Below are 14104 nucleotides of genomic sequence, written 5' to 3'. Positions count from 1 at the left end.
TAAAGAGCTCGGACACGACAGGCACGATTCAAAGCGGTGAGTCGCTAAGGTCTATGTTGCAAGTCTTCCCTCGGAAGATGCCTCGTTCACCGCTTCCGTTTGCTGCCTATAAGAGGCGGCCGTTTGGTCTCCATCCGATAATCCAACAATGGAGCCGGCCGAATCTTCTCGCAGCAAAGAAGACTCCGACGTCTGGGCCAAACTAGGTATTCCTTCCCTCTCTCCATCTGCAACAATGCTTTAGGGTTTACCGCATGTTTCATCTTCTTGCAAGAAGATCTGTCATTGGTTTCTTGTGCTTGTGGTGGTTCGACCTCCGATGGGTGTTGATTCTTTGCTGCGGTGCAGTGCCCACTGATTCCACGTATCCCCCGATAGAGATAAGATCGCGGGAGGCCGTCATATGTTCGGAGATTACGAGCTCGTCGATTGAGAAGCATCCATGGTGCGAGATAAAGTGGAATCCGGACAAAGATTCGGCGATGATTAGAAACTTGAGGTTTGTAATTCGATGTCTGAAATCTTGCACTTTCGGCAGTGGTTTGTTGATGCTCGGGTTGTAAGACGTCTTTCCTTGTTTAACATTTTGTTTTAAACCGGTGATGAGGTGTGTCAAACCACACTCCGAGTAAGGAGTGTCTTCCTTGGCAAGAGCATTTCTGGAATTGTAGGAGTTCTCCTGGCTAAGGATCAAATTTGGATAATTATTATAGGTGGAAGTATTGGCTTTTCCTTTTGAAAGAAATAGGCCTTGTTCCCAGCTCTACACATTTTCTTAACTTTATCTTTCCTGGCTATGGTTTTTGGCGATCCAAACAATTTTATTCGATGATTCAAGGGTACCAAATGACTTCTATATTAGTTTGTTACACTGAAACCACAGCAACATCAAATTAGTTTACAATTATATATCCTTGTTTGAGCCACATCATAGAAAATGCTCTTTTTGCCATCGTAGAATTATAATTGGAGTTGAAATCCATGTTAAACACAATGTCAGTGCTATTTGTTGAGTTGTAACAGATAGGGTTACATCAAAGATCAAATTTAAGTCATTTCTTTTTTTAATGAATGAACTTATCAACCGTATACAAAAATGGAGCATGGTTAATTTTTTTTGTTGATGACATTTTACAATTTGATAAAAGTTCAGTTGAGATTAATTTAGATTTTGAGTTGTGGAGGCAAACCGTAGATATGAAAGGTTTTATAATGAGTAGGACTAAGATTGAATGTGCCAAGGCCAATTTTTGGAAATATTCAAAGAAAAGCTTAAAATGTAGTTACAATCGATTGATAAGTTTCTTCAAGTAAAAGTTTTGAGTATCTCAAATCTATCAAATATGTAGGAGAAGTTGACGAAGGTATTGTTCATGGAGAAGAGTGACTTTTGATTATTGTATGCCTGTTAGATGAAAAGGATCATTTATGTGACAATTGGAAGGCCAAACATGCTTTATATATGAAGTGTTGGGCAGTTAAAAAGCATCTACAAAAACTCATTGTGGTTGAGATTAGAATGTCAAGATAGATGTGTGGGTTGTTATTACAAAATATAGAATAAGAATTATTTCATTTGTGAATAATTAGGTGTAGCCTCAGTAAATGATAAAATGTTGCGAATTCATCCAAGATGTTATTAACATGTTTGTAGGTGACTATAGATGCCTTGGTTGAATGAGATGAGTTGATCATGCTTAATGGTGTTAGAAAACACAAGGGAGAGAAACTTTATGAGAATCAATAAGAAAGATTATAATGCTTTTGATTTAAATAGGGATATTGTCTTCTACAAAGCTTAATGGCAGTCAAAGATTCATGTAGCCAAATGTAACTAACCATAAGTAGATGGGACGCTGAGCTGCTTGTTGTAGTTATTCATAACCCTTTTTTATAAGAAAATTTCACCAACACTGAGCTGCTTTGATAAGAAAATCTCACCCTTATATAAGCAATGTTTATGTAGTGTCTTGTATGATAATTTAGCACTGGTTGCTTCTTATCTGTAAAGCCTACATCTCTTTAGCTAAAGTTGTTATTCTTTTGCCTTTTCGCTACCTTTTTGGATCAAGTTCAAATGTCATCATCATTGATGGGAAAGTTGTTGGAGAAGAAACAGTGAACATTATAAGTGGCAGTGAAATCACTTCAGGACCTGATAGAGAAGGTTAGATTTTTTTGCCTTGACTATTATGTTCTTCTTTTACTCAATGCCTGTTCGTTTAACTCCACACTTCATTACTCTTACGTGTTGAGTTTGTCACGTCTTAAAATTGTCTATTTGTTTATGATGTCATGGTTTCTCAATTTTAAATGTCCTTTTTAATTGTGGTCTCAAAGAAATAGGTGTCTAAATTAGACAGTCTTTTTGGCTTGTGCAGACTATCTGAAAAAAAAAGGAAAATATAAATTAAGGCTCTTGTAACTTGAACACAATTAGTTATTTTCTTGGTATTGCATTTTAAGCTAACTTTCTTTTTTTCTTGTTTCTGGTTCTACTGATCAGTATTCTTGACCTATATTTTTGAGGCAATGCCTTCTCACAGAAACAATGAAAAAATAATAGAGGTCTCTTCTTTTTACCTTGTGCCATTTAATTTATATTATGTTCTTTGTTTTCTTTATACTGGTTGATATTGCTAGTTTTCTATATGCTAGATATCATTAGATGTCGAGCATGCAAAATGCAGCATATGCTTAAACATATGGCATGATGTTGTGACAGTTGCTCCTTGTCTCCATAACTTCTGGTAATGTTTTTGTCATACATGCCTTTCTTATATGAGCATGCTTTTGGATTCTTCATTTAGAACTTCCCTTCTTTCATACAGTAATGGGTGCTTCTCAGAATGGTTAAGAAGGTCATCTACCAAGTTCAACAATAGAGCACAAAGTGTTGTATGTCCACAATGCAGAGCAGTTGTATTTTCAGTTGGAAGAAATCATTTTTTGCATAATATTGAAGAGGTTGCTGTTTCCACCATTTTTTTCACTTTTATTTCTATTCTCCTCAGTCATTAGCTATCTGTTCCTTTTTTCATTGTTAAATTAACAATGAAATGAATGCACATCACAATAGCTTGTGGCATGTTCATATTAAGTGATATATTCTTTCTTTGTGAGCCAGAATATGCTCCAGAAATTTGCAAGATATTTCTGGTCTACTTGCGAGGGCTAGGTTGAATCCCAGTTCAAAAAATAATGTCTCTGTTGCAGATGCATGCTCGTGTTACGACATGCCTCTATCATCTAAGATAAAAAATAAAATGAATTTGCACCTGCATGCAACAAGATCTACCTACTAGTTCAAAGTTGAGGTATGTCCTATCACGTGTTATGAAATACTTAAGCATAAGTTATTAATAGTTGGCTGTTGAGTTGCATATTCTAATCGAATCCTTATTTTCAAGTCTATAACTATTTAAGTGTCATTATTTCCCCTAGTCATGTCTCTACATAAAGTCCAGATAGTCATGGCTTTCACTATGATTAATCTAGGAACACTGCCATTTTGCATGAACATACCATTTTGGTGCATGATAGCCCACACAGATGGTCCCTTGTAGGTACCATTTTGGTGCATGATACCGTATTTTAGTGTCTTTTATGCATGTCAGTTTCCTTTTGTTGACTTCTTTAGATGGATTTTTAAGTTGATCTGGGAGTATATGGGTAAACAGTTGGTTCGTTGAAACATTCGTACCCTAAAGGCCACATTATTGTATTGTTGCATTTGGAAAATGATTGTGTCCTTGAATATCTGTTCCATTTCTTATAAAAAGAATCAGAGGCCATTTGTGGTTTTAGCTCTTAATGGTGTTGAAGGCATCAAAGCCTTTAAAGAATGGCTTTTTTCACGTGGGTGTGAACTTAATGTTGTGATTGTGGCTGCTAGTCTTGTTCCAAAGAACAGGAAATAATTTGGCAGAAACTAACTACTACTGCGATGGCTACAAGTGTTCTCCAAATGAAAAGACATAGCTCTTAGTCTCTATGAATCTATTCATTCTTATTGTCTCCAACCTTTTGGATTTCCCTTCATTTAACAGATGAGAGTCAGATAGGATCACATGTAGTGCTAGATGGGAGTTGGAAAGAGGGTGAAAGATGTCTTTCTGGAGTTAACAATGAAGTAACTCTAAACCTTTTCTTGCATCTATTTTGTTTTCTTTCTTACTTCGTATTTTTTACTTTACCATGTGCCATCATGGGGTACAACTTGCAGCAATTTCTTGTCCACAACTTCTGCTGTTCATGTAATTTCATCTTCTTCCAAGGTTTCCCAAGTGAGAAAGGGAGGACCTGTATCCCACTCACAGGGACTTCAATCTTTTATGATTCTAAATTTTCAACTTTTATTTTGAAAAGATATCCCGTCTTTGCAACCAACAGTGTGATTTACTTTATTGGGACATGAGTATCAAGATAAAATGTCTATATTTACTGAATTGTACTTTTTTCTATTAAAGATCTATTTTGGATGAATTTACTATCTGACATTTTTTTATGTGTGTATCAAGATAAAATGAACAAGGTCATATGTATTTCTCAAAGATGTCATCAGATAGCTCTTTGGGTTTGTTGCTTCATGTTGTTCTGCTTGTTTCTATTTTCCCTCTACATTTTTTTGCTTTGAAGTTCTGATTGTTCTTTTTGTAGTGACTAAGCTGATTTTTAATCTCTTTTTGTAGGCTATCTTGCAAACATTTTCGTCTCTAAAGCGTTCCGATGAAGAAATTGCTTTATTGAATACTTATGCTTCAATTAAGTCTAATATTGTAAGTCCTCTATTCTTTAGTTTTTATTTGTAAGGTAATATTTGCTTATAAAAATTATAGAATGTTTAGTGATACTTTCTTTCTGAGTTCTGATTCATATTGCTCAAGAGTGTATAATTTCCTAATTATTGGACAAGCTAGACTACCAGCTAACTCTTTTCTTTTTTCATTCTGCAAAATTGTTATGGTGGAGACAGAGAAACTTTTTGTATATATAATTACATCAAAAGACTCTATTTTCACTGAGGAAAGATCATTTAAGAATATTATGCCGAGTGAAAATTATTCCATATATTGAAGTTATTATTTGTTGCTTAGCTATAGTTTCTTGTTGAAATGCATCTGTTTCAAGCTATTGTATCCTTTAAATATAAATAGAAATTTTAGTCTTGGCATCATTGTACTTGTTGTTTTTTTTTTTTTTTTGAAAAAGAAGAGATATCCAATATGAGATGAATTGTATTTCCAAACATTTGGTGATAATGCAGCTAGTGACTCAAATATATGTGTACAAGACATGACTCATAAAAGACATAAAAATGATCAGTCAAAATCATAGAAACATGATACCGGTTAGTTTGCACCTTCCAGAATTAATATTTGATATTTGTTAAGCTTCCTGTGCATTTACATCAAGAAGAGGAAATAGTTTCTTTGACACCTAATTGCCAGCATTCTTATTGTCGGTGCAGATTACCTATGAAACATACTCTTTAATCATTATGATTCACAACTTCTTAGGCCTTTGAGCTTCTTCATGTATATGCTTCCTGCAAGGTTTGAAATATCGTACCGTACCGGCGTTTCAACATTCGCTCGGTACGGTACGATACAGTATACCGAACGGTATACCGTTCGGTATATATATATATATATATATATATATATATATATATATATATATATATATATATATATATATATATATATATATACACACCATCCGGTAACGGACGGTCCGTGTATCGGTCAGCTGACGGATCGGTACATACCGTCCGGTACAGGCGGTATTATTCGAAACTGCATATCTTGGCTTCCTTTGCCAAAATGCTGAGTTGATTGCAACATTGTGCATGAGTTCTATAGCTAAAATGTTGAGATCATGAAACTGTTGTTTATTTGACTGGTATCTGATGCCTCAGTGCATTACTTGCTGCAGGTTGTGGGCATGCACACATCTAGAAAGAGGCCACACTCACTTTCTAATGATGACAGCAACGAAATTGCGCTTCCATGTCCTCAATGTGGTAATTTACCAACTTATCTACTCTAATGAAGCGTTTGTGTGGCTTATTGTTATAGGTTATACCTGGTATTTTCTCTATATAATTTAGTGGTTCTTAATTTGATTTTCTTGTGAGAAACAGATATCATGTTTAAGAAAATTTTATACAAAATAACTACTAAACCTCACAGGCCTGGTATTTAATATTTTGAAATTTCTGATTGTATCAAAAAAGATCTGAAAAATCTATTAATATTAAGTGACAAGTTGTGAGATACTTACTAAAATTATTGGGAAATTAAATTAATTTTTCTTGCACTGATGCATTTAAATTAGGTCTTTGAAAAACTTTTCTATGGTCTGCACCCTGTTGTGCAAACTTGGATCATTCACTTTTTTTTTCCATCTTAAATTTGAAAGTAGCTGCTGATTATTGATTCTTTTCTCATGAGAGCGCCATATTGTTGATTTAAAACTTTGAACAGGAAATGAACTTGGTGGATTTAGATGCAACAGAACTACCACTCACTTGCACTGTCAAGGATGTGGTGGAATGATGCCTTTTAGATCTGATTCTGTTGTACCACAAAAGTGTAAGTGCAACAATCATCTTATTTCTTTGTATTTTAGCATGGATCAAAAGAGAAGTTTCAGTATATTTTGGTATACAATTTATCGACCTTTTGTTCTATTTTCTATTTCTGCAAAACTGATGTACATGCATAATCACTCTGCCTGAAATCACAGGACTGATTCCTATTATATGCAATGCATCAGCTACCGGCCTATATATTTCTCAATATTAAAAGAGAGGCATAATTCATTCACCTATTTATTATTAAAAATATAATTTCTTGATTTTGTTTACATTTATATTACTCAGTAGGTGGGAAAGTATCCACTCTATGGTACTCGTTCGACTGATGTTAAATACTGAATTACTGATATTACACGAAATGAGTAATATGTTAAGTTTCTAACTATTACAAAATTTTCCTGCTCTCATTTCTTTCATTCTCCATCATTGTTTCAATTTCATTCTTCGGTTTAAATAAATATTTTCAGTTAATTTCTGTGTATTTTATATCAAGATTTACATATAGAGTATGCTAAGTGTTCATTGAGACGATCATGCTGATTCATCTTTAATTTGAATTCATATGATGTACTTGGAAATCTTAAAAGTAAATCAACTAATGATTTGTTTATAGGCATATAAATTAAGCTAGTTATATGAGTCAAATATCTCATGCTTCCATGTCGTTGTCTGACTTTGTTCCTTAAATCATTTAATCTCTGGCTGTTCGTTGCTTCAGTTCATGTAATTAAACCACACTTGTCAATAAGCTTCTTATTTTGATACTTACAGTATATGCTATGCTTAATTTTAGGGAAACGAACAATTATATCCATGTCCAGTTTGATATCATGCAATTCTTCCATAATATGTTAATAATAATGGCCACTATGTTTTTTTATCATCTTTTTCATATTTTTCCTTGACTATCTTGACCACATTTTCAGTGTGCATTTTGTTAGTGTTAAACCAACTTTGTTGCAGGCTTAGGATGCGATAGAGCATTCTGTGGGGCTTACTGGGCTGCTCAAGGTGTAGATGCAAGGGAATTCAACATGATTTGCCATCACGAAACATTCAAACCTGTATTAATGCTTCCATGATTTCTCTGTTTGTTTCTTTCCTATTCATAGTTCTCTCGTTGTTATCTCTCCTTGTATGACTGTGTCTTTGTTGCATTTGCATCATATTATGCAATTTTAATTTGAGTTTATTCAGTATCTTTTCTATCTGAAATAGGCAAATATTGAGATTTATTTATGTGATACATTACTACCATCTGGAAATTTATATTTTTGACGCCCTTTGTTTATAAATTTTGGACAACTTACCGCTTAAGCAATTATTTTGATTTTTGATATTCATCAACCTTTTGAGGCTTGAGAATAATCCATACCTAGTGTGTTAATTTTTTTTTCTACTTAAGTCAGATCGTGTTCTATTTATATTGCTATACACTAATTATTATTTGGTTGACATGTGATTCTTGTAGCTCTTTGGTTTTCTTGGTAGGTTGTCTTATTTTGCTACATGATCAACTTTCTATGAAGAGACACCAAGAAAAATTGTAACTAAAGCTTGTAGAATGGTGCACATAACACCCCTATTTTCTGTTCCAATGTTATTGCTATTTGAGTTCTTGCCAGTCACTATGAGCTGACATAACTCAACATGTAAGGTATATGGCCTAGTCTCCTGCCTTGCTGATATCTTTATACGGTTTGTATTGGGTGATACAGCCCATTCAAGTTCCTGTGATTCTTTATATTAAGCTATATTATGCTGACCAATTTCACTGATTAGGACAGCTAGGAAACATACAGTAAACAATATCTAGTTCCCCAGCAAGAAATCTTAGGAGCGGGTGGACTGTTAAGTTACTGACAGTCGCAAAATCTTCTAGCTTTGTGTACAACGCTAACATTAATGGTACCCTGTTTTCCTTTTGTAATGGCATTGCTTATCTCAGACATCTTAAATACTGTACAAATTTGCTTCTGCTTCTATGCTAAATTTCTAATGACTTTCTGTCTCTGTTTTCGTTTAGTGGTTTTATGTTGCGCTTCATTTTGGGAATTGGCTCATAAGATTTTTATAGAATAGAAAGATGAGATAGACAAGTTTGTTAAATATTATGAGCATAGAAAAATCTTTTAGGTCATATGAAATGGTTAGGTTCTCATTGATTCAAAATTCTTTTGATAAACAACACCATTGACAATCTGATTGGAACTTGTTTCACCATAAGGAGTAATGATTCTACTTATTAAAAATATATTTAGTTTCCATTTTGTCTTGGTGATAAGTTGGTTGTTTTTAGCTCTTTATGAGGAGTTTGGATGATATTATCATTCTTATGAAGGGTGGCACATTTTCCTGATTTGTGCATCCAGTTATTGACTTAGTTCTCTGAAACTCTATCCACCTAAATAGTTGGTGACGACACCAACAAGTGTAGATTATTTGCAGAAGATTTTTTTTGGCATTTTTTTGCAGCTTGGTCTAGTTCCAAATTCTTTGTCCCTATGCTGATCTTTTCTAAGTGTTTTTCTCTGCAGGTCTCAGAGCGTACAATTTCAAGAATTCCTGAGTTGGTTCACCAGAATAATCAATTTGAAAGAGATGTATGAAGACATTCTAATGCCATCTTTATTTGCAGTATTCATACTACTATGCTTATAGTAACTCCGCTCTTATTATGTGAAAAATTGTTATTTAAGATCACAGAAAGGTGTATACAGCGAACAGGGAAGACACTGCAGGCTGTCATCTCAGATTGGATCATAAAGTTTGACAATAAAGAACTTGGTAATGTTCCATTTGCATGGTAAATGGGCATTACATGTTTGTCTTTTTCTTTGTTCTACTCATTTTTTTATATGTAAGGAAGGAGCGATGCATGTCTGGACCCGTAAATACTGGCTGGTATGAGCCAGTCTAGGCGAAATGACAACCTTTGGTCCATAGAACTATGAAATAATAGCTGTAGCTTATAAAGCATACAATAGCTTTCAAGTAGCTTACTCATTTTTGGGGAGTCAGAGTATCATTGCATCCAATCTCCTATTAAAATTTCTTTCCTATGTCGCTAGTTATAAATTTTCTTTATGTGGTCTTGGGCAGTGGAGAGGGGCTTCTTTAGATTCTTCAGTTGTTCATTGCTTTCTTTTAACTTGGCATCACTGCATCAACATCAGATGTATTAACCACATTGGTTAGAATTTTGGGTGGTGGCCTCCAATGTAAAACTTCAAATAGAAGTTTTTTTATTTTAGTGTAGTATGTGATGTTGTAGGCCGATTTTGTCCATGGTAATAAGATCCAAATGTTTGGTTCCTCTCCTACATAACACATTACCTATGATTGTTTATAGGTTTTCCTTGTAACTTCTAGTATACACGTTTTCACTACTGGGCATTGTCATCATTCAAGTAATTCTAGTGTGATAAATTTTTAAAAGAAACAAGGTTTTTTATAAATCCTGAAATAACTGTTTCAAATAGTTCTTTTAGTTTCATGGTTATTACTTCTATAAACTACCATCTATATGAGTTTCTTCTTGTGCAGATAGAACAAACCTGCAATTGAATCATGTGGAGATGATCACTCCCATGACACACCTTTGCAAGTAAGTTTCACATGGTGTGATACATAAAGCATTACATAGTTTCAATATTTTACCCCTTTTTATAGTGTTTTATTGATTTGGAAGATTTAAACACCATCTCTTTTGATTCTTTGAATTCCTAGAGTGAAAATTTATTCTTGATTATGCATTTTAAAGATATAAACTTGGCTAAATGCAGCAGTATTAGGTACTTGAACTGGTAGATGTGTTTTTAAACTGTGCTGTCAGAATTTGTTTGTTTCTTTACCAGATTTTTTACTATTGTACATGAGCATCCTGGGTAAGGACTAAATAGGCAGGTGCAAATTTGCCAGCTCTCTTTTTTTGTCCCCCTTGGTAGATCTTGCATGAGAAATTGCATATGTAATTCCCCACTCTGGAATAACTGCATTATCAAAACATGTTCTTATTCACATTACCTCTGACAATGCCTATTATGTTCTTTGCATGTGCTGAGTCTTATATCTTATGTGTACTATATTCTGTAGGTCAAGAAATCTCAGTGGAGCCAGTGACCATTGTATCTGCTTTCAAGATAGAAGCATAGCTTAGTTGTGGATAATCCATGCATATTAGACACACAGAGAGAGTGTATCAGATTCTGAATTCTGAAGTCCTGCCTATCTTGATAGATTGTATATTGGTCACAATCTTTCTGCATGTACACAGATCCTGCCTATCAGGGATTGATGGTGTAGGGTAGTTAAGAATCTAACCTTTAGTAAAAATTTCATTTGAATTCTTGTCGGGTGGCGGGAAGATTTATCATGCTTGATTATCTTTTACAATGCAATCATACAATATCATTTTTGTGTTTACTAAGAATTGGCGAGTGTGAGTGGATAATTCTCTTTCCACTTGACAAAAGAGGAGCCAGAAGTGGGGAACTGTATTGCCTGAATCTTGATCAAAGGAATCTTAAGAGAGGTGATTGGTGGTGAACAGTGGTCAGTAGAGGGATTTGAATAAAAGTCAAAAAATGAAAGGCCCAGCTGCGTAACATCAAAGCATTTTTTAGTACTTGCAGACTTACACCACATGGGACTCATTTTTTTCGAACCTTGGCTGTACTTTGGCAATAAAGCAAGTAGCTTGTTTGACTAACAAGTGATATTAAGAGATGTCTTTTTTATTAGATCACACATTTATTGACGATTGATGGCTCTAGTAGGACCGTAAGTTAGTGATATCAAGAGATGTCATTTTTTATGAGATCACAGATTTATTGAAGATTGACGGCTCTAATAGGACCTTCTTCCAATTCGTTTATCGCCTGATGAAATGCATTGCCCCAAACTTTTAGTCATGCTGCTTAATAAATATAATGCTACTTAATCAATATAATACACTTTTAAACAATCTAAATATAGTTTTTTTTGTTTTGTTTATGTTACTATATGGAAACAGTTGTCAGTTTTATGTTAAACCTGGATGAAGCTGTTAAATGTGTTACATATGAGTTCAGTCTATGTTTTCAGCTCTTCATTCTCTACTCAAACTGAATTCTGTTTGAGAAAATAGTTCAATTGATTATTGGCATACTTATGTTCTGGTTTGGCACAAACTTGTTTCAAGGGTCTTTTTCATTAGCAAGGGATTTGAAGGGAAAGGGAACATGTTCGAGGGGTATTTATAGTTTGTTGACATTTAAGGGTGAGATGATGAGGTTACTTGTGGGCTACTTCTAAAATTTTCCATGACCCTCAAATTACTTTACAGATGAAAAAGGTTGCGCCACATTGAAAATCAAGAAGTTCAGAATCTAAAAAAATAGAAATTCAGAATCTCAATATCAAATCGCTCATAGTGGTCAATTGACTGAAGAAGTGAACTATTTAGGCTTTATACATTAGGACGAGAAAGGAGATCTTCAGAGATGTGCGGCATGGTTAATAGCAACTGAGTTGCAGGCCTTTGGTGGCATCTTAGTCAAGGACAATGGCTAGGTAGTGATGCTGCATACAGGTGTGCAGGACAAGTTGGCAGCAGCATACATTAGATTGAGAATACTAGGCACAACTATATAATAATAAAATAATATTTTATGATGCCCTAAGCATTTTGTTGTCAATTTTCTGTTAGGCCTGATTCTTACAATCTGAGCTTGGGATGAACCTGAGGTAATCTAATTCTTCTGAAGGAAACTTGCTGGCATGATCATATGCATCCCTACATTAAACATTTCTTTGTTTGCAGGCCTCGTCATTTTTACATACTTTCTGCTATTGTAATATGATTAAGAATGCCCATTCTCTCAAAGAATACAACTGTTTATCCCATGGCAGTAGGTGTGTTTATTTTGGGTCTATAGGTGACATAGTGAACTAAGATTGTTTTTGTTAGTAACTAGAGGTGAGCTTTTCATTATCTTTTGTAACTCTGTAAGTTGTCATTTGTTAAACAGTTGATTGCCATCAGGTTGTATGTGTGACTTTTAAATCATCTTTTTGGGTTAAAATTGTGTCAGTGTTCATCTTTATCAAAATGATTTGTTAATTATTCGTTTCAAATGGATGCAGTGATTGTTATAACAAATTGGTTGATCATCTGTTATACTGGTTTCGCGTGTCATTGCCTAGTCATGTAAGTGCTTTTTCACAAATTCTGTTAGACTTTTATGGCACTTCGAAGTGTTAGGCATTCACCTATAGCTTGTAGATCTGTGCTTATTGGCATGGATTTTATGTATGTGCTGCTGAATTTATATTTGCACGCTTCTGCAGTGACAAGAAGTTAAAAGGGCCAGTTCAAAATAAGATTACATTAATAGTTACTTGCAAGATAAAGAGTCTTCACCATCCTTTCTAAGTTCTTGTTTGCATTAGAAAGCAACCAAAGAAACATGAATTCTCCAAAACACATGCCTACTCAGAATCAGATGCTGATATTTAAACACATACCTATAAATATGTTTGTGCAAGATATTAATACTGCAAAGATTCATGCAATTCTGTTGAAAGCTCTTGATCCAAAATCCCCTTTGAAATCAATATTCACTAATTTTTTTGGCATAAGTATTTCAATATGGCTGCAATTTGGTGGGTTTGATCAGTTATATGCAATCTCATCATTCTTAAATCTCATCAAAAGGTTTATATTCTTGATCCATTCATAATTGTCTTTGATCAGAGTAATTAAGGTATGCCATTTTCATGTTTACATTAAATTAAAAATGGACTCATCAAATTTATGAAAAAGTTTCTAGTATTTACCTTTTTTTCTAAGAAATAGAATTGTTCATGTTGGGATCAGAATTTATTCCACTAGAAAAAGGTATAATGTTTTAAATGTATAGGATGTTACAATGCACTTGCAACCCTTGTCTTATGATAAAAATAATGGTAGATACAATGGCCTGGAAGATATTTTATTTTGATAATCTGTGATGAGTGCCAGATACCTATTGTTTACGGAAGTGTTTATGTGCAGCATCTTAATTGCCATTAGAGTTTGGAAAACACTATCCAGGTGGAGTGAATCACCAATGAGAAATTTCAGAAGTGATTCAGTCCACTCAATGTTTGATGAAACATTTCTTGTTTAATTCTATTATTGGATGTTATCCGCTCTCAGATGAATAATAGATAATGAAGTTGATGAATACTAACATTGTCTGGTGCTCATCTTTGATGGTCCACTGTTCAGCTTCTCCCGTCTGATGCATCGAACAGGGATAACTGCTGGTATGGTCATCTCTGTCGTACCCAACAACACAATGAAGAACATGCCAGGAAGAGAAACCATGTTTGTCGCCCAACTAGGGGGAACATAAATATGTAACATCTTCTATATTTATATAATTATTCTCAAGGCAATCTACCAAAAATTGTGCAGGTACTGTGAAGTCTTTTCCTTTGTTGTATCTATTGTTAGTTTTGATGTATTTTGCTAACTGA

General features: G+C 34.3%; 1 protein-coding gene across 5 annotated transcripts; it reads left to right on the top strand.

The window, feature by feature from the left end:
* The first annotated feature begins 43 nt into the window (after positions 1 to 43).
* Positions 44 to 14041, top strand: LOC103989071 (uncharacterized). Of its 5 annotated transcripts, XM_009407817.3 has the most exons (15): positions 44 to 206; positions 349 to 499; positions 2073 to 2167; positions 2507 to 2568; positions 2659 to 2750; positions 2832 to 2967; positions 4692 to 4778; positions 5938 to 6025; positions 6489 to 6596; positions 7565 to 7665; positions 9139 to 9204; positions 9301 to 9388; positions 10148 to 10208; positions 12728 to 12791; positions 13854 to 14041. In XM_009407817.3, exons 1-15 carry the CDS (start codon positions 149 to 151, stop codon positions 13986 to 13988), a joined length of 1392 nt encoding a protein of 463 aa, XP_009406092.2. In that variant the 5' UTR covers positions 44 to 148; the 3' UTR covers positions 13989 to 14041. The 5 variants fall into 5 exon arrangements, 4 of the variants coding, with proteins under 4 accessions (XP_009406092.2, XP_009406095.2, XP_009406096.2 ...); XR_010514442.1 differs by lacking the exon at positions 13854 to 14041 and having other exon boundaries at positions 9301 to 9407; XM_009407820.3 differs by lacking the exon at positions 6489 to 6596.
* The last annotated feature ends 63 nt before the right edge of the window (positions 14042 to 14104 follow it).

Source organism: Musa acuminata, chromosome BXJ1-6 (assembly GCF_036884655.1).
Source record: "Musa acuminata AAA Group cultivar baxijiao chromosome BXJ1-6, Cavendish_Baxijiao_AAA, whole genome shotgun sequence".
Classification (NCBI taxonomy): Eukaryota; Viridiplantae; Streptophyta; class Magnoliopsida; order Zingiberales; family Musaceae; genus Musa; species Musa acuminata.
The sequence above is the reverse complement of the archived record's forward strand: the minus strand, read 5'-3'. Positions and strand labels throughout refer to the sequence as shown.